A 19,345-nucleotide genomic window follows, 5' to 3' on the forward strand; every position below is an offset into this window, starting at 1 on the left:
ATTTCTCCCCAAAACAAAGATAAATAAAATATACCTGCTGGAATGCAACAAATATCACTTTAATCTCCGCAATGATAATATATTATTATTATTCAAATGACAAAGTTCCATTAAACATATAGATTTCTTGATAAAACACAGTGGACCAACACCAGCAGCTGACATGCCACCCCAGACCATCACTGACTGTGGGTACTTGACACTGGACTTCAAGTATTTTGGCATTTCCTTCTCCCCAGTCTTCCTCCAGACTCTGGCACCTTGATTTCCGAATGACATGCAAAATTTGCTTTCATCCGAAAAAAGTACTTTGGCCCACTGAGCAACAGTCCAGTGGTGCTTCTCTGTAGCCCATTTCCTGCACACGCCTGTGCACGGTGGCTCTGGATGTTTCGACTCCAGACTCAGTCCACTGCTTCCGCAGGTCCCCCAAGGTCTGGAATCGGTCCTTCTCCACAATCTTCCTCAGGGTCCTGTCACCTCTTCTCGTTGTGCAGCGTTTTTTGCCACACTTTTTCCTTCCCACAGACTTCCCACTGAGGTGCCTTGATACAGCACTCTGGGAACAGCCTATTCGTTCAGAAATTTCTTTCTGTGTCTTACCCCCTCGCTTGAGGGTGTCAGTGATGGCCTTCTGGACAGCAGTCAGGTCGGCAGTCTTACCCATGATTGCGGTTTTGAGTAATGAACCAGGCTGGGAGTTTGTAAAAGCCTCAGGAATCTTTTGCAGGTGTTTAGAGTTAATTAGTTGATTCAGATGATTAGGTTAATAGCTCATTTAGAGAACCTTTTCATGATATGCTAATTTTTTGAGATAGGAATTTTGGGTTTTCATGAGCTGTATGCTAAAATCATCAGTATTAAAACAATAAAAGACCTGAAATAGTTCAGGTGGTGTGCAATGAATCTAAAATATATGAAAGTTTATTTTTTATCATTACATTAAGGAAAATAATGAACTTTTATCACAATATACACATTTTTTGAAAAGGACCTGTAGATGTGTTTTGGCAAATCTTAACAAATGTTAGTTAGATCAATTGTGTTTGGGTTCAAAGTAGGGAGTGGAGATGTTGTTGACACTAGGGTTCGCTCTTGGGACACCTCTGACATTTATGTTAAGTAAAAATAACAATAAATACTACTTAAACTAGGCACAAAATGTTAGATATTATTTATGCTTAAATTCAGCAATTTGTACCTCTGTGTACACTGAAAAATGTTTTGCTTCGAAGCAACTTTAACTCAGAAATTGCTAAGAAATTTCATTAAAAATAAAAGGCAAGTAACGCACAGAATTAAACATTTACAAAGACAGTAGAAAGAGTCATGTAACTATTTTCTTCTTACTCCAATAATCTTTGTTTTAATGACAAATTTGTAGGGCTGGGACAACAAAAAATACATCGACACAAAATATGCGCATCTATTCGTCGACCTGTTTTTATTTCTCTAAAAAACATTTGCAAAATGTTTACCTTATGTGCGCTGAATATACGCGATGGCCGGATCAACATTCTGTCCAACGTACTATAACCAAACCAGGGTTTTTTTCTGCATGATCTTTTTTTTTTTTTTTTTTTTGGCGCCTGTCAAAGCCATAGACAGTAAAAGAAATGCACACAGCGACCCCATTTGAACTCAGTTGAGACAAGTGAAGCCCTTTTTTTTATCGTTTTTAGCACTTCCGTTTCTGACGCGCAGACTCAAACGAAGCTTGACGACGTCAGCAACCTGTCTGCCAGATGTAAATGTTCTAGTAGCTGTGCGTGCAAACTGCCATCGTTAATCTTGCAGAGACGGCGAGCTTGAGCGGGGAGTTCTTTGTCGTGAGTGAGCAGGAGTAAGTATTTTGATTAATTATTTTGTATAGTATTTTAAAATGTAACGCCAGTACGCCATATTAAGTTAATTCCCTGCGAGCTTCTCCTCCTGTCTGTACGGTAATGCGACAGAGAGTTGAGTGGTTATGACGCAATCGTTAGCCTATTTTTTACAAAAACTGTTTATACGGGGCCATAATGTAACATAGAAGGTAATGGAGCCCTTTATACATTGTCGTGTATCTTTAGAAATAAATAATGGACAAACGGAGTCTTTAAACGCCTCAGATGTAAAGTTATTCGCTGTCAAAGTGACGCCAAAATGAATGGGAGTCAATGGGAATGCTAACGCAAGTGAAGTTCTGCTAAAAGATGGCAGCCCCCACCCGACTTCAACTTCCGGTCGAGTTCCTTGCCGCCTGGTCAAAGCCTTATTTGATCGGTGAGTGATGTAGAATAGAATGACAGGGCGAGTACGAGAGAGAGCCCCGGCTGCGCGCGCACTCACAGTCTTCAAACAACACTAGCGCTTCTTGCTCTCTCTCTCCCTTGTGCATATTAATCAAAATCATTAAACACGATAGAAAAAGGGCGAAACGCCAAAGTTTCACGTGCGCTCGTGCACTCACAGTCTTCAAAGTACACGAGCGCTTCTTTCTCTCTCTCTCTCTCTCTCTTTCTCTCTCTCTCTCTCTCTCTCTCTCTCTCTCGTGCATATTAACCAAAATCATTAGACACGATAGAAAAAGGGCGGAATGCCAAAGTTTCATGTGGAGCATTCGGAGATTTTTTTTTTCTCCATGACAGGCTGCTGGCTCCCACTGTTCATTTTTTATTTTTTTTGGAAAAGCACTCTCTGTATTAGCTTGATACATCGGAAAAATAATTGCTAGATTAATCGTTCAAAAAATAATCGTTTATCCCAGCCCTACAAATTTGCTAAATCATGTTTTACAGTGAAAAAAAGCATCCAAATTGTTCTTATTTTGTGTCTATGCAGTTAATTACTAAAAATTGAAAATTTGGGTCAAATTGACTCCAAACACAATCAAAAAATACAGTAGAAATAAATTAGTTTTTAGTATATGACGAGCTACAGTACATGACCTGGATCTTCAGTGTTTGGCAGATTGTATGGAAGCCAATGAGGGCTCAATTTGACTCCAAACAGACTTCTCAGATTTTCAACACATATGATTCTCCATCCTCTTAAGCCCCTTTCACACTGCACGTCGGACCCGCAATATTTCCGGAACATTGCCGGGTCACCTTCTGTGTGAAAACAACCACGTCCCGGAATTGATTACCGAATTGAAACCGGGTCGGGGACCTAGTAACATTGCGGGGTTCGACCCGGGACGAGCGCTGTGTGAACAAAAGCCAGATATAATTCCGTGTCGAAGTAATGACGCGCGTTATCGCGCGACTCTTTTACCGGCTGTTTTGAAAAACTGCATTTTTCCATCTCAAAATTTTATCTAAATTACGCCTATGCTCTCAATGTCAAATGCAGAAATGTTAAAGGCACCGTTCTTTGTGATCCCATGTTGTAAACTTTAGTTAGCGTGTAATGTTGTTGTTAGAGTATAAATAATATCTGTAAAGATACTGAGATATTTTATTTAACAGAATTCGCCTACAAAAAAAGACCCGTTTGGACTACATCCCTCTAGTTCCTGTAGTAATGACCTCACTAAAACAGTTTTTTGACTAACCTCCGCCCACATGAATTCACTAAAAAGGGGGCGTGGCCTTGCGCTCTGACAAAGAAGAGGAAGAGCTGCGTTTTTGCTTGTTGCCATGTCGTCGAAATTATTAAGTTATTTTCATCTCGGAGTCCAATCATCTTTGTTTGGGCTTCCCAGGTACGCTGTACTTGGAGATTAATGGTTACAATGTTTAACTTGGTTCCCGAAAATTATAATCCACATATAAAACTATTTGTAGCAGATTTTGCTGAGGACAGCGAGCTTCCTCAATCTCAATCAGTTTAATGCCGGATTCGCACAAAGATTATTCTTGAAAGATGGAGCAGTTCCCTCTTTGTCTGGAGAAGGCGTTGTTTATGGACCACAACCGGTAAGTGCATTTTATTATTTAAGTTGGTGCGTTTAACAGTTTCTGTAACTTATTACACAAAGGGCAATGCTGTTTAGTTTTGTTAACTAGATGTTAGGGCTGTGCAAAAAAACGAATGCGATTTTCATGAGCATCTTGTCAGTAAAGGTGTTCTGTGATTATAAGTACATCTCCAACACGTGCGTTCTTTTACTGTCTATGGTTCAGATCAGGATTGCCAGGTTTTCAAAACAAATCCTGCCCACTTGCTTCTCAAAACTACTACGCGTTTCCAGGAGGGCAGCGTGTGCTAAGCTGGTGTCGAATCACAACACAGGAACCGCTGGCCCAATTGTTACGTATTTCTGAAGGAGGGACTTTATAGAACAAGGAAGTCATCAGCCCGTTTTTATGACAGTGATAACAGCGGTATACAGATAGGTGAATTGTGTGAAAAATACTGTGTTTTTTTACACGCGAAACATGAGCACACTGTAAACACAATAAAAGCTTCAAAAAAGCACGAAAAACGGGACCTTTAATCCATGCATTTATGACCTCAAGGGGGGGGGGGGGTGAAATGCTTGTTTTCACTCAATATCCTGTTAATCTTGAGTACCTATAGAGTAGTACTGCATCCTTCATAACTCCAAAAAGTCTTTATTTTTATTATATTTATAAGAGAAAGATAGTCTGTACCGATTTTTCCCGGAAAAACACGAGCGGCTGGAGGCGTGACGTGTGGGCGGAGCTAAAGAATCACGAGCGCCAGTAGGCTTTTGAGTTGAGCGCATGTGGAAGCTGTGACACAGATCCAGAGGCTGAAATTTAACAAGAGCAGCATCAGCAAAGGCGGTATGCTATGTGGTATGTACTGAAACTGTATATATTTGCTTAGCGGTTTTGGAAATTGACTAAGTTCCACTTTAAGGCGTCTTTTTTTTTTTTTTTTTTTTAAGCTGTACATGTGGAAAGTGCAGTTTGATGACAACATCGCATGTTGTTTACTTGATGTGCTTACCCGCTGAGAGCTAAGTTAACAACACAGAGATATTTGAAGCAGTTTTACTCACCGCATGTGGTTCCAACACACAATCGTGACCCTTTTCCGTTGGGACTGCATTATCCTTAAGAAATAAACAATGTGAAATCCGAAATGCAGGGAACAAACAAAAACACTTGCACAACTCCGTTGATACTCTGTAAAAATAAACTCCATCCACTGGTCCCTTAATGCTGTTTCTCTTTTGGTAATCTGTGCAGGGTTGTCTTGCCCTGGCAACCAAAAACACACTTCTTTTGTGACTTTTCGCGACGCTCTCGTTCTGATCAGGCTGTGCTCAGCCTCTCTCTGCTCTGCTATACGGGAGCGTGCGCTCTTCCGGCAGAAGTGCCTCAGGACCCATATAAGGAAGTTCCGCTCCATCTAACGTCACACAGAGCCATACTCGAAAAAAACTTTCCGAAACTTGTGACAAACCGGAAGAGGTTTTTTTGGAACAAAAATACTCCTTCAAACGTACAACTTAATTTTTGAAACTTTTTCCATGTTTAGCATGGGAATCCAACTCTTTAACAGTGTAAAAAACTCAGTATGCATGAAATAGCATTTCACCCCCCCTTCAAGGTTAGATTATTGTAATGCTTTATTGGGTGGTTGTTCTGCACGCTTAGTAAACAAACTACAGCTAGTCCAAAATGCAGCAGCAAGAGTTCTTACTAGAACCAGGAAGTATGACCATATTAGCCCATATTGCTACCTCATTAGAAGATTGGCATCTACACTAATATTTGTCTGTTTCTCTCTTATTCTGAGGTCACCGTAGCCACCAGATCCAGTCTGTGTCCAGATCAGAGGGTCACTGCAGTCACCCGGATCCAGTACGTATCCAGACATGATGGTGGATCAGCACCTAGAAAGGACCTCTACATCCCTGAAAGACAGCGGAGACCAGGACAACTAGAGCCCCAGATACAGATCCCCTGTAAAGACCTTGTCTCAGAGGAGCACCAGGACAAGACCACAGGAAACAGATGATTCTTCTGCACAATCTGACTTTGCTGCAGACTGGAATTGAACTACTGGTTTCGTCTGGTCAGAGGAGAACTGGCCCCCAACTGAGCCTGGTTTCTCCCAAGGTTTTTTTCTCCATTCTGTCAGCGCGGAGGTCATGTGCGACACAGAGGGAGAGAGAGTTAAACACAAGCCCAGAGGCTGGTCCGGACTGCTGAGAGAATCATCGGTACAACCCTGTACTTATCCAGAGTGAGCAAGAGGGCTGGCAAAATCACTTTGGACCCCTCACATCCAGCACACTTCCTCTTTGAACTGTTGCCATCTGGTCGACGCTACAGAGCCCTGAGCACCAGAACGACCAGACACAGGAACAGTTTCTTCCCTCAGGCAATCCATCTAAGGCACAATTGATATCTAATGAACAATTGATTACTTATGAACAGCTGATAATAACCATGGAACACACTACACTTTATATTTATGTACACATTCACTTATTTATCTAATAAGTACATACATACATAACTGCTTTTTGTAATATACCTGCCTACAATTGTCAATTTGTATATTGTCATTCACTATCTACTTATTTGTATTTTTTATTCTTTTATTATGTGTTTTATGTTCTGTCGCTGTCATTCTGTTGTACTGCGGAGCTTCTGTCACGAAAACAAGTTCCTCGTATGTGTAAACATACCTGGCAATAAAGCTCATTCTGAAACCAATATTAGAAATTACAATAATGTTTCACAATATTAATGTTTTTTTTTTTGATCAAATAAATACATCCCTGATGAGAATAAGAGAAGCCACATATCGGTCCTTTATTCTTTTCCACAACATCATGAGCACCAACAGAGGAAAAGGGGATATTTATATCAGTACATCGACATGAATATTTACGGACATAAAAGGACAAGACAGATATCCAACTGCAAAGGATATCAACATCAGAGCCACGAGGACCTCGTCAGCACTCTTTAAACTCAGTTTGAACTTCCTCAGCTGTTTCCACCACAGGAGCGATTCCTTCAGAGCTTCGCTTAGACTAAAACAGACCGGACGCATTCGAAGTTTGCTTTAACTTCTGTGGGGATTTAGCCTAAACCATATATAAAAACACTCTTTTCTGGAAGTCTATCAGTCACCTGCGAGCTCTCAACATCTGTTCAGCATCTTTCCTAAGTGTGAAGTCACAAGGATTTCAGTTTCCAGCTGAAAGAACAATTCAGATCCTGTTTTCTGTAACACAAACTGTTAGATCAAAGAAGATCAGTTTCCTGCTTAACAGTGTCATTTCTCTTGAGGTTGGAGTCCACTCTGTTTGGAGAAGGCTACACCTTCACATGTTAGGATTCATGGCATCTCCGAGACATCTGTGAATGCTTTGTGCCGTCTTACAGAAGTGCAGCTCAGCGGTGTCTCAGTGCCTTCTTCTCCACTTTTATCAAAGCTCCTCTCTCTTTCTCTCAGCGCTTGTTGATTTCCTGTCCCACGCGTGCCAACAGCGCCGCCCTCATGGCCGAGTCCAGAGCGTTCTTTTCTGCCACACGCTGCACAATAACTTCTGGCTTGTCCTCCTGCTCGGAAAAAAATATTTAATTGTTGCTTTTTGCTTCAACACATACAACTAACTTTAAGTCAAGTGCTTTTCACAATACACACTGTTTTCAATCATGAAAATCACAATGTTAGTATTTATCTTCATGCTTTTAAAACTGCATGAAAAAAAAAATGTGTGAATGCATTTTATTTATCTTTTTGTAATTGATTAATCAAAATATATAAATTTAAGTAATCCTTTTACTTTTTTTTTTTGACCATAACTTTGCCTCCAGCTGAAACATCAAACGTTGAAAATCAAAAACACATGATGATTTATGATTAAGCTACTCAATATAGCTTTAAAAATCTTTGTAGCCTCTGAATAATATCATACTGGATAAACAACGAGAAAGAAAAAAGGTTATTGCAGCTTACTTCACACTTCAGACTTTTTTTCAGAACCGAAAGACATAAATGCAGAATTGCAAAAATAAAGTAAGAACTGTGAGATATAAACTGGGGATTGTGATATATAAAGATATCAATTCAGAATTGTGAGATAAAAGTCTCAATGACCTTCTTTCTTTTCCTGCAAAAAACAAACAAACAGAATTGCAATTACAGGAGGAAACGGGCTTTCATAAGAACCTCAGTGCACCTCGACACAAACCTTATGGACAATGAGAGAAGTTATGTGGCCGTTGTCAGCTTGATAATCGAGCCAGAACAGCTCTGTGTCTGTGTTCTCCTGCTCTGTGCCAGAGCTGCTCTCATTCCAGTCCTCTGCCTCTGCACTCGCACCAGCTCCAGATCCAGATCCATCTGAAATCAACCAGAGGTCCATACCTCAAGCTCCAACATCTCTCAACATCTCAGAAGTACTCGCTCAGTAAGTAACTTTTAATCCTTAATCAGCTAGTTATTATTTAGATGCATTAGTTAATCTGGATGATTTCTTGTCATATCAGTGCAGCCTGAGCTGGTGGATAATATAAATAGTAATAATAATATAATAGTGAGTTGCACGCTGGTGTATCTTACTCTGGAGGCGAGGGTGATACACCTGTCGGTCGGGTCTGCGTGGACGCTGAGGGGTGCTGCTGCTGCCGTGTCTGCGCCTCTGTTTCTCCTTAGCCTGCTTTACTTCTCTGTCATAATCATCCCTGCAGAAGAACAAATGTTAATGCATCACATAACCTGTTGGACACAATCTACTACATGCCTTAGTTTACATTTTCTTAGCAAGTGAAACGTCTTTTCGTATACTTGTAAAAATGCCCACCTTCAGCTTTACTGATTTTGAACTGAACAAAACACACATATGGAAACATGTTTTTCTGAGACTGTCTTGTATGCTTTGTTTAAAGGTTCTATAAACATTTCCAATTATTTAACCCTCTAGTGTTGTTCGGTCACTTTAGAACAGCATGTTTTTTTTCTCAACGGAATGGTAAGAAACTCAATGACTTTAATGTGACCAAAATTTTAATATATATATATATATCTATATATCTATAGATATATAGATATATAAAATTGGCTAAATTGACCTAAAAAAAGTGTCAATTTTTTGTGTTGTTTGCACAATTGGAAATAAAAAAAACTAATAATTAAAGGGGTGACACTTTAAAACATCAAGAGACACACAGTTGAACTGGTGTGGCTGTAACAATATAGCAAAATTGAGCCAGAAGACTCAAATAATTAACCTCTGATAAAGCATCATTCATGTTCATTTCTGTTACATTTTTTTACTTTGATGCTGTGTTGCAAAATGCCTTTCTGTGTCCAGGTTTGACTGTAGAAAATAAATGTAAAAACTGAAAATTTAAACAAAAAAAATTTACAAAAAGTTGTCTTTGAGAATGTCTAAACGATATGTCCAAATCTTAATAATAAAAAAAGGTATTTATGTCTAAAAACAACTAGAAAATGTATAAGCCTTTTTACATAGAGCTCTAGGAATCTAGTGGTTAAAACATGAAATTTCAGTTGTTTTTATTTTTTCTTCCGAACAGATGGCACTAAAAATGGCAATGTCTCATTGTATTTTATTTTAACATAATATACTGCCATAATTGAAAAGTAATATAAAATATTATATATATATATATATATATATATATATATATATATATATATATATATATATATATATATATATATATTTCAATTATGGAAAATAAATTATGGAAAATAAATATCACAAATATTGAGAAAATATTGACCAGTACCATAAAAAATTTATTTTAAATACGAAATAAAAATAATATTACCGAACAAAAATATATTACACTGAAGTTACATATGTATAGTTAGATCAGAGCGGCCTCAGAACACACAACAGTCAGCTGGAGACAGACAGAGACCTGGCGATCTGATTCCTCCTGATGTGCCGCAGGAACCCGTGGCTCATGTCCAGACGCCCGCCGGGCTTGTGTTTAACTCTCTCTCCCTCTGTGTCACACATGACCTCCGCGGCTCCTGTTATGTGGCTCTGTGCGATCCTCACAATAAACTAATTTCGGCACAATATTACACACTCCTGCACAACATCTCTCCGAGCACTCATGCTAGCACTGAACAAAACACGCTGAACAATAAAACGCGAACTCCGAGTTGTCGGAGTTGTTTCCACAAACGACTGCACTTCGTCCTTCCTACAGCCCAGTAGTGCGTATATCTGTATTAAAAAGTGAAATACATCATACGATAGGTAGTCAGTGGTCTAGAAATCAAATCCAGTGATAGCGTTTGCTTCAACCCCGGGTTACTGTGCTCGTGGCCATCTAATTTTAGAGCGGAAGTGGAGGCGGGAGTTTTGTGTTACTCGCATTCGGCGACGTTTGTAGCCTGGTGCGAAGTGTTCATTCAGCAGTGAATTCGCTTGAAATCAACTTGTTTTTAGACGTAAAATGATCGCAGGCGTGAAACGGGAGAGAGACGTTGATGAAGACGAAGAGGAAGGTATGTTTGGAGCGCTTATAGTGATAGTTTAGCAGTAACGTTAAATCTGCAGGCCCATGTTTTCAACGCAGTCGCTAAAACACATTAACGTTACTGTTATTATTGTTATCTAGCAGATACTTTGATCTAAAGCAGCTTAGAAATGAGTTCTAAACACGATAGTGATCTGAAGGAGATCGTGAGTAACGTTAATTGCTCGGAAAGGCATTATGGTATCTATTTAATATATTTATGCATAGTATTATGAGTTTAATGGGGACTAGTTTTCTGAAAAACAGCAACATTTTCTAGTTCTGTCCAAAACACGACAGAAACTTCACTTCGTAGTATCCAAGAACGGAGATAATACTGTTTTTTTATAGAGTCATTAGTAACCTCTGCAAATATAAAATACATTAAAACCGTGTTATAGTATCAGGAAAGGGACTTTACACATTCAGTAAGAAGAAATGATAAACAGTAATTAGAGCTGATCATGTAATGGATTGGAGAATGCTATTACTGTAGAATTGGATGTATAGAATTGATCATCTTCTGTGGTGTTTTCAGAGGTGCGTGTGAAAGTCGGTCGCTCTCATGGTGTTGAAGACCGAAGGAGCCGCCACTGTCCATATCTGGACACAATCAACAGGTAAACGAAGGACTGTGAGCGTCTTCATCACTGTGTCTTCTGCTGTAACCCGTCCTCTTCTCTCTTCTGCAGGAGTGTCCTGGATTTCGACTTCGAGAAGCTTTGTTCGATCTCGCTCTCACATATTAATGTCTACGCCTGTCTGATCTGCGGGAAATACTTCCAAGGTGAGCGTGACGGGTAACCTTGTTTTTATGATTGGTTTGTTATTATATTCACTAAAATCTAAATGTGTTTTATTTGTGTCTCTGTCAGGTCGAGGTCAGAAGTCTCACGCGTACATCCACAGCGTTCAGTTCGCACACCACGTGTTCCTCAATCTCCACACGTTAAAGTTTTACTGCCTGCCGGACAATTACGAGATCATCGACTCCTCATTAGAGGACATTACGGTGAGTGCAGTCCACTTCTGACGTGGGTTCCCATCGGTATATTACTGCTATATTGTCTGATTACACTTTAAAGCGCAGTGACATCTCTGGTTTCTTTATTCCAGTATGTGCTGAAACCCACGTTCACCAAACAGCATATCGCTGGTCTGGATAAGCACGGAAAGCTGTACAGAGCCTACGATGGCACGACATATCTGCCAGGAATTGTGGGTCTGAATAATATAAAGGCCAATGACTATGCTAATGTGGTTTTGCAGGTAAGATAAGCAGCCAGTTATTAATGTTATTTTGGTGTTAAAAGGCTTTCTTCTCTCACAGCTTAAATGTGCAGAGGAGCTTTTGACTGAGACATCTGTGGGTCAATGTTTATGGTGTCTTTGTTACAGTGTAATTATACATTTAAGTAGTTCGTAATATTAATTAGCAATATGTGCATACTAGGGATGAACCGAGATAAAAAATTTACAGATAACCGATATTTTACTTTTATTTGAAAGCCGATAACCGATATGTTGGCCGATAAATCTATATCCAAATTTTTGTATATACTTTTTGAGAGCCTGATTATAAAAAAGGTCTAATCATTAAAAGCCACATCCCAAACACTTCAACATAAGTAGCCTAGTTTGAACAGTTTACATTTTAAAAATGGTTTTACTCTCCCATTACCAAATTTAATCATAAAAAGTCTTACAAATAAATAAAAAAATGCATTAATAATGCAAACAAGTCATCTCAAGTCAAGTGTTTCTAAAGGAAATAATGCATTATTTATCGCCTTTAAGATATCGGCCAAATGTTCTTATCGGGCCGATACCGATAATCATATTTAGCCTTTATCTGCTGATACCGATATGGTGACCGATATATCATGCATCCCTAGTGCATACTATATAGTTAGGATGAGGGTTATTTGCATGTAATTATGCATAATTTATTGTTGTTACTATAGCATGTAAGATGTGAAAAGGACAATGGGAAATAAAGTTATAATTTTATTTTTATTTAATATTTTCTAAAACACTCTCATGCTAGAAATTTATATTTTTGGATTAAAATAAGCTTTAATGTTACATGCTCCTTGATTTATTCTAATTTTTAACCGTTTTTATGTGCTCTTTGTTTCTGTTCAATGAAAAAAGTATTTAAGCCTATATATATATATATATATATATATGTGTGTGTGTGTGTGTGTGTGTGTGTCTGTCTGTGTTTGAATTGCTTATGAAATTTCCATCAATTTGGATCACACAGTTTTAACAAACTTATAACCTTAATGTGATGCATTTTTTCACTCATACATAAAATAAAAGGGTAAGATTTCTGCATTCAGAAAAGTCATGGCGTAGTTAATTACAGTATTGATTTTCTTGAAATAATCATATTTGCAAGCATCTGTTTCTTAAAATTGGCACAAATCTGTTCATTATGAAAGCAATTACACTATGCAGTATTCTGAACATGGTTAAAATGTGGACCATTCAACATGCAGTTAGTTCAAATGCATTGAAAAATCAATAAACTTGATTATTAAGTATTTCAAACACGTTCTTTTTATCAGTGCTATTACAGAAATCTGACCTGTTGCATTCAAGCATGACTGACAAACATACATCACATAAATACAAGTGGATAAATCTTAAAATTAGGAATAAACATGTCACCACATTTTCTCTCTCTCAGGCTTTGTCAAACGTGCCGCCTCTGCGGAACTACTTCCTGGAGGAGGAGAACTACGGCAGGATCCGCCGGCCGCCGGGTGACATCATGTTTCTGTTGGTGCAGCGCTTCGGGGAGCTCATGCGCAAGCTCTGGAACCCGCGTAACTTCAAAGCACACGTGTCACCGCATGAAATGTTGCAGGCCGTGGTGTTGTGCAGCAAAAAGACCTTTCAGATCACTAAACAAGGTAGAACACCAAGTCCTTGAGAATATTAGCGCACTGAATACTGTCAAACAGTTCTTCCTGAGCAGCTGTTGCATGTGTAGTTCAAACGCCAATCAAACAGCATCCTCTGTTATTCTAATTTAACCTGCAGCTCTTTCTCTCTAGGGGACGCTGTTGACTTTCTGTCCTGGTTTCTGAATGCATTGCATGGTGCTCTTGGTGGGACAAAGAAGAAATCATGTGAGTTTGTGTTTTGATGTAGATTTGATAAGAAGCGAGGGTAACACTTTAGAATAAGGTTCCATTAGTTAATGTTAGTTAACTACTTTCGTTAACATTAACTAAGCAAGAACAATCCTTCTACAGCATTTATTAATCTTAGTTCATGTTAATTTCAACATTTACTAATGCATTATTTAAATCAAAAGTTGTGCTTGTTAACATTAGTTAATGCACTGTGAATTACCATGAACTAACAATGAATAACTGTATTTTCATTAACTAACATTAACGAAGATAAATAAATACAGTAATAAATGTATTATTCATTGTTTGTTCATGTTAATTAATACATTAACTAACATTAACTAATGGAACCTTATTCTAAAGTGTTACCGAAGCGAGTGTTCCTCCTCCTCAGGTGCAGGGGGAAATCCACTCAGCTGATGTGTTTCTCTTTTATAGCCATCCTCACCAAGGTGTTTCAGGGGTCCATGCGAATCTTCTCAAAGAAGCTTCCCCATCCAGATTTGGTAGGTGTCTGCCGAACAGTTCCTTACATCAGTAATGTCCTAATTCGTTCATCATTTAAAGGGATAGTTAGCGCCCTATAATTTTTCTGATGCAGAAAACGTGGACGGAATCACACAATTCTGTCATAACAATGGAATTTACAGTTTTTAAACAATTTCTCAATTTTTGAATGAATTAATCAAAATTAGGTCATTGCACTTGTATCAAATCAAGATGTTAACTAATATCTGTAAATATTAAGTCTATTTAAATATGAATCCTGCATGTTCTGCGTGTCTGTGTTAATGAATGGCACAGAAGCACAGCTTCGTTTATTATACACACTGAAGCGTGCGTCATGCTCACGGTGATCATCACATACACAGAACTATAAAGGTGTTAATGGGAATCCCTTCAAAATAAAAGTCCGGTTTAATTTAAAGACAAGCATTGCCAGAAATGTGTTACTATTGTTGAGCAGAATGCCCACAACTACTACCAAAAAATAAACAAACATTTTTTTTTAAGGTTTAATCACACAACATTTCTTCCATGTTTTATTTTTATTAGTAAATCCCCTTTGTTTACCAAAAATAATGTTTCAATAATTAAAAGAAAAGAAAAGAAAATAGAAATAAATTGTTTAATTAAAATGGAAATCAATTATTTTAAATTGTAATACTATTTCATAATAGTTTTTTGTGTTTTTTTTTTTTTTTCTGTATTTTTTATCAAATAAATGCAGGCTTGACATTCATAAGAGACTACTTTCAAAAGCATTTAAAACAGTAATGTGTCCAATCTTTTTAAAACATAAATATAAGTAAAAATATACAAAATGTAAAATGAAATGTTGTATTAAATAAAAAGGTTAGGAATTGTTTCAAGTGCTTTTTATTAGGGGTGGGGGCCTCCATCATGCATTTAGTCTTGGCCGTGTCCAAGGAAAGAAAGAGATCAGTATTTGCAATGTAAGATTGATTTGTCGGGTCTCGTGAGCTTGCGTGCCTGTGTCTCACAGCCTGCAGAAGAGAAAGAAGCCCTCCTCCTGAAGGACGAGTATCAGGAGGAGATGTCAGAGTCCACCTTCCTGTACCTGACCCTGGATCTGCCCACCGCACCCCTCTACAAAGATGAGAAGGAGCAGCTCATCATTCCCCAGGTCCCTCTCTTCAACATCCTGGCCAAGTTCAACGGAAACAACGAGAAGGTGCCCATACACTGTCACTCTCATTTGTTTGCTGTTGTTTATACTCTGCATCATCCACTAGCCTTAGCATGGTGTGTTGCATCTGCTAACGTTAGATTTCACTGTCGTGTTATTGTTAACTAAAAAACTGAACCTGTTCAGTGGAATGAGCTGAAATATGACTGAAAGACAAGAAAAATACATATAACGTAATGATAATATAGGTTTAAACTAAACTTGAATGTAAAATAAGTGCAAATTCAAAATATTAATCAATACTACAATATTATGGAGCTGGAATAGCTGTTTGGCTTTATGACAAAATGTGTTTTGTTTATTTGTTTATTTTCCCCTTTTTTGCTTATGACGTATATTTTGGAACCATTAGTATGATTTAATTTTTACTGAATTATGTTGTTGCGAATAAAATACAGCGTCAGCTTTGGAATAGAATTCCTCCAGGAGTCAACACATTGTGAATTGTGACATTGGAGCACAAAACCAGTCAGAAATTGAGATTTATACATCTTCTAAAAGCTGAATAAATAATCTTTCCATTGATGATCGGACAATATTTGACTGAGATACAACTATTTGAAAATCTGGAATCTGAGGGTGAAAAAAAAAAATCTAAATATTGAGAAAATCACGTTTAAAATTGTGCAAATTAATTCGTAGCAATGCAAATTACTACCATATTTTTCGGACTATAAGTTGCACCTGAGTATAAGTCGCATCAGTCCAAAAATACGTCATGATGAGGAAAAAAACATATAAGTCGCACTGGACTAAGTCACATTTATTTAGAACCAAGAACCAAGTTAAAACATTACCGTCTCCAGCCACGAGAGGGCGCTCTATGATTTCAGTGTAGACTACAGGAGAACTGAGGAGTATAGAGCGCCCTCTCGCAGCTGTAAACGGTAATGTTTTCTCTTGGTTCATGTCAAATTAATTTTGATAAATAAGTCGCACCTGACTATAAGTTGCAGGACCAGCCAAACTATGAAAAAAAGTGCGACTTATAGTTCGGAAAATACGGTAATCAAAAATTAAGTTTTGATATATTTACGGTAGGAAATTTACAAAATATCTTCATGCAACATGATCTTTACTTAATATCCTAATGATTTTTTGCATTAATTAAAAATCTACAATTTTGACCCATACACTGTATTTTTGGTTATTGTTACACATATACCTCAGAGACTTCAGACTGCTTTTGTGCTGCAAGGACACAATTGTTTATGTGAAGTAGGGCTGTCACTTTTGTGAAAAAATCATTTTCGATTTTTAAGACATAAGTGTTCATTGAATCGATTGTAAAATCGATTTTCCATGTCTAAAAAAATCTACATTGACCTAACATTGAAATCATTCGCACCAGACGCTCTATTCGCGTTTGGTGTGAACGCAGCATAAGAGGTCGCTTTCGACGTCACTGGGTCTTATAGCGCTGGTGTTTTCTGTCTAGCTTTCGCAACGCATACTGCACTTTCGGAATTCTTTATTTTCTTTTTCTGCTTGGTTGTGAGTTTTGTTACATCTATATATTTTAATTGTTTACTTAATTTAAAATTAATAGTGTACATATTTGGTTAAAATCGATTTTAGATTTTCATTTTCGAAACTTTTTTTGGGTTGGTCCGATCGATTGTGCAATCGATTTTCGAACTAAAAGTGACAGCCCTAATGTGAAGACAAAAGGGCAAAATGTCTGATATTGAACATGCTCATTAAAGTATTTTCATATAAAATGTCATATTATTTTTAGCTGTTTAAAAAAAATAAAATATTATCAATATCTTATAAATGATTTCCTTTGCCTTTGTCCCAGGAGTACAAGACGTACAAGGAGAACTTCCTGAAAAGGTTCCAGCTCACCAAACTTCCTCCGTACCTCATCTTCTGCATCAAGCGCTTCACCAAGAACAACTTCTTTGTGGAGAAGAACCCGACTATTGTCAACTTCCCCATCACGTGTGTGACCGGTGCTCAGGGTACGGAGGGTCCGCTCTCTCAGACCTGTATTTTGAAATGTTCTTGTTGTGTTAACACAGGAACGTTGATTTGCGCGAGTACCTGACGGAAGAGGCGCAGGTCACAGAGAAGGTCACCACCTACGACCTGGTGGCCAATGTAGTCCACGACGGGAAGCCCACTGAAGGATCCTACAGGATTCATGTCCTGCATCACGTGAGTGTGTCGCCGGCGCCTGAATCCATTCAGAGCTCTGTTGTTGGGATGGTGTGTGTGATCCGGGTGCTTTGTGATGTGTGACAGGGCACAGGGAAGTGGTACGAGCTTCAAGACCTGCAGGTGATCGACATCCTCCCACAGATGATCACGCTCTCAGAGGCTTACATACAGGTTTGCTGCTCATACACTAACAATAGTTGATGGACTAGGCTCAGTTAAGGTGGATATTACATGAAAACTCATTCACACCGATTTGGTTTGCTTTCGATGTTTTGGTCACGCAGCAGCAATATGATTACATACAGAGTCCTGCAGAAGACTGGAAGATTAGCTTCCATATTAAACATCAGACAAACGTTTTTGTGATTCTCAGCACTTGTGGATTATCATGCATCTGATGAAATGTTATAATTGAAGTACTCTTGTAGACTTAATTTTATTAAATCGTAGTGCTTCACGTAAGATGATGCTGTAAACATTGTCTTCCAAAAGATTGTTCATTTATAAATCACAGGGTTTTACAGTTAATGAAGGTAAATGTAAGACTCTACAACTTAAGACCAATTAAGAATAAATTGGAATAAAAGGAATTAATTAAACAATGTTGTAGTTTTTAATTTATATATATTTAGTTTAATAATGTAGTAAAACAAAACATACACTGAAAAAAATATATACATATATTTATTATTATTATTATATATATATTTTGTCAGTTTATGTTTTGTTTTACTTCATCATTAAACTAAATTACACTAAAAAAAGTTGCCTAATAAAATATAAATAAAAAATGTCTTTAAAAAAAAAAATTATTTCAAGAAATGTTTGATGTTTTAAATATTTATTTCAGGATGTTTTGATTTCTAGATTGGAAAATGACAAAAATACAAAGTAGGATTAAAAAAATAAAAAAATTGGCAGTGCATGCAACATTTAATGTCATCACTTCATGAATTGAAGACTCTGTTCTTTAATTTGTGGAAAGGCAAATAAAGACGTTTTGACCTGCAGAAACCCTCCTGAATCTTCATCACCAGCTTATTTCACCTCATGCTTTTCTTTGCAGATTTGGAAGAGACAAGATAAAGACGATGGCGCAGAGCAGCATACCGGGGCGTAGGAGACCCCGAAACACATCAGTGGAGAGATGTAAAGGAAGGCTTTAAGAGAGGAGATATTAAACTAAAACCCTGATGTGTTTTATTTCATGCAGCTGCTGAAGAATCTGTAACACCGGTGATCTTTTGTAATTATTTCAGTTTGAGTGTGACTGTTCATTTGCCTTTGAAGTGTAGTATGTTTGTAGTATGAGACCTTTTATTAAAGATATCAAGACTAATATACAGTGTCTTTCATCCTTCAGCTCTGAACACATATAGTGAATAAAAAGCCAGATCGAAGCCTCCAAAATGAAAATACAAGATACATTTTTTTTGTCTGTTGTGTAATTTAAATGCAATGAAAATGGCAAAGAAATATGTGTGGGTTTTTCATGGTGAAATTAATAATAGGACTTAAAGATGACTTTTTTTATTCTACCTTATTTCTTTGAGAGATGCTAAATGTTTTTTTTAGTGATATAAGTTTTATTGATAGGGATGATGATTCACTAATATACTTATAGAGCAGTTGCATATCATTGCTCTTTTGTCGGTTTTGACTGTCCTCATTAATAAGCTCCTTTGGATAAAGGCGTCTGCTAAATGACTAAATGTAATAGAATATGTAAATGTAAATAACAAAACTAAATAGAAATCTTAAAACAAGCCCCAAATCAAATAAGTAACACAAATAAAATACATCTCTTCATATAAACAAAAAAAGGGTTTTCTCTGTGCTCTTTTCTTTTTTTCAAAGCAACCACTGCATTTTAATCATGATCCAAACAAAGATGCTGCATAAAT

General features: G+C 37.5%; 2 protein-coding genes across 2 annotated transcripts; one reads left to right on the plus strand and one right to left on the minus strand.

Moving 5' to 3' along the window:
* Positions 1-6,692: 6,692 nt before the first annotated feature.
* Positions 6,693-10,205, minus strand: LOC113085480 (UPF0561 protein C2orf68 homolog). The gene is made up of 4 exons (XM_026255158.1): positions 9,813-10,205; positions 8,485-8,606; positions 8,114-8,265; positions 6,693-7,478 (listed from the first exon to the last, which is right to left on the minus strand). Exons 1-4 carry the CDS (start codon positions 9,911-9,913, stop codon positions 7,368-7,370), a joined length of 486 nt encoding a protein of 161 aa, XP_026110943.1. The 5' UTR covers positions 9,914-10,205; the 3' UTR covers positions 6,693-7,367.
* A 32-nt stretch (positions 10,206-10,237) lies between these two features.
* LOC113085455 (U4/U6.U5 tri-snRNP-associated protein 2-like) lies at positions 10,238-18,782 on the plus strand. The gene is made up of 13 exons (XM_026255144.1): positions 10,238-10,410; positions 10,960-11,041; positions 11,114-11,208; positions 11,297-11,433; positions 11,538-11,690; positions 13,117-13,342; positions 13,487-13,561; positions 14,006-14,073; positions 15,075-15,263; positions 17,080-17,222; positions 17,303-17,438; positions 17,526-17,612; positions 18,508-18,782. Exons 1-13 carry the CDS (start codon positions 10,359-10,361, stop codon positions 18,559-18,561), a joined length of 1,497 nt encoding a protein of 498 aa, XP_026110929.1. The 5' UTR covers positions 10,238-10,358; the 3' UTR covers positions 18,562-18,782.
* The last annotated feature ends 563 nt before the right edge of the window (positions 18,783-19,345 follow it).

This window comes from Carassius auratus, chromosome 5, assembly GCF_003368295.1.
Source record: "Carassius auratus strain Wakin chromosome 5, ASM336829v1, whole genome shotgun sequence".
NCBI classification, from domain to species: Eukaryota; Metazoa; Chordata; class Actinopteri; order Cypriniformes; family Cyprinidae; genus Carassius; species Carassius auratus.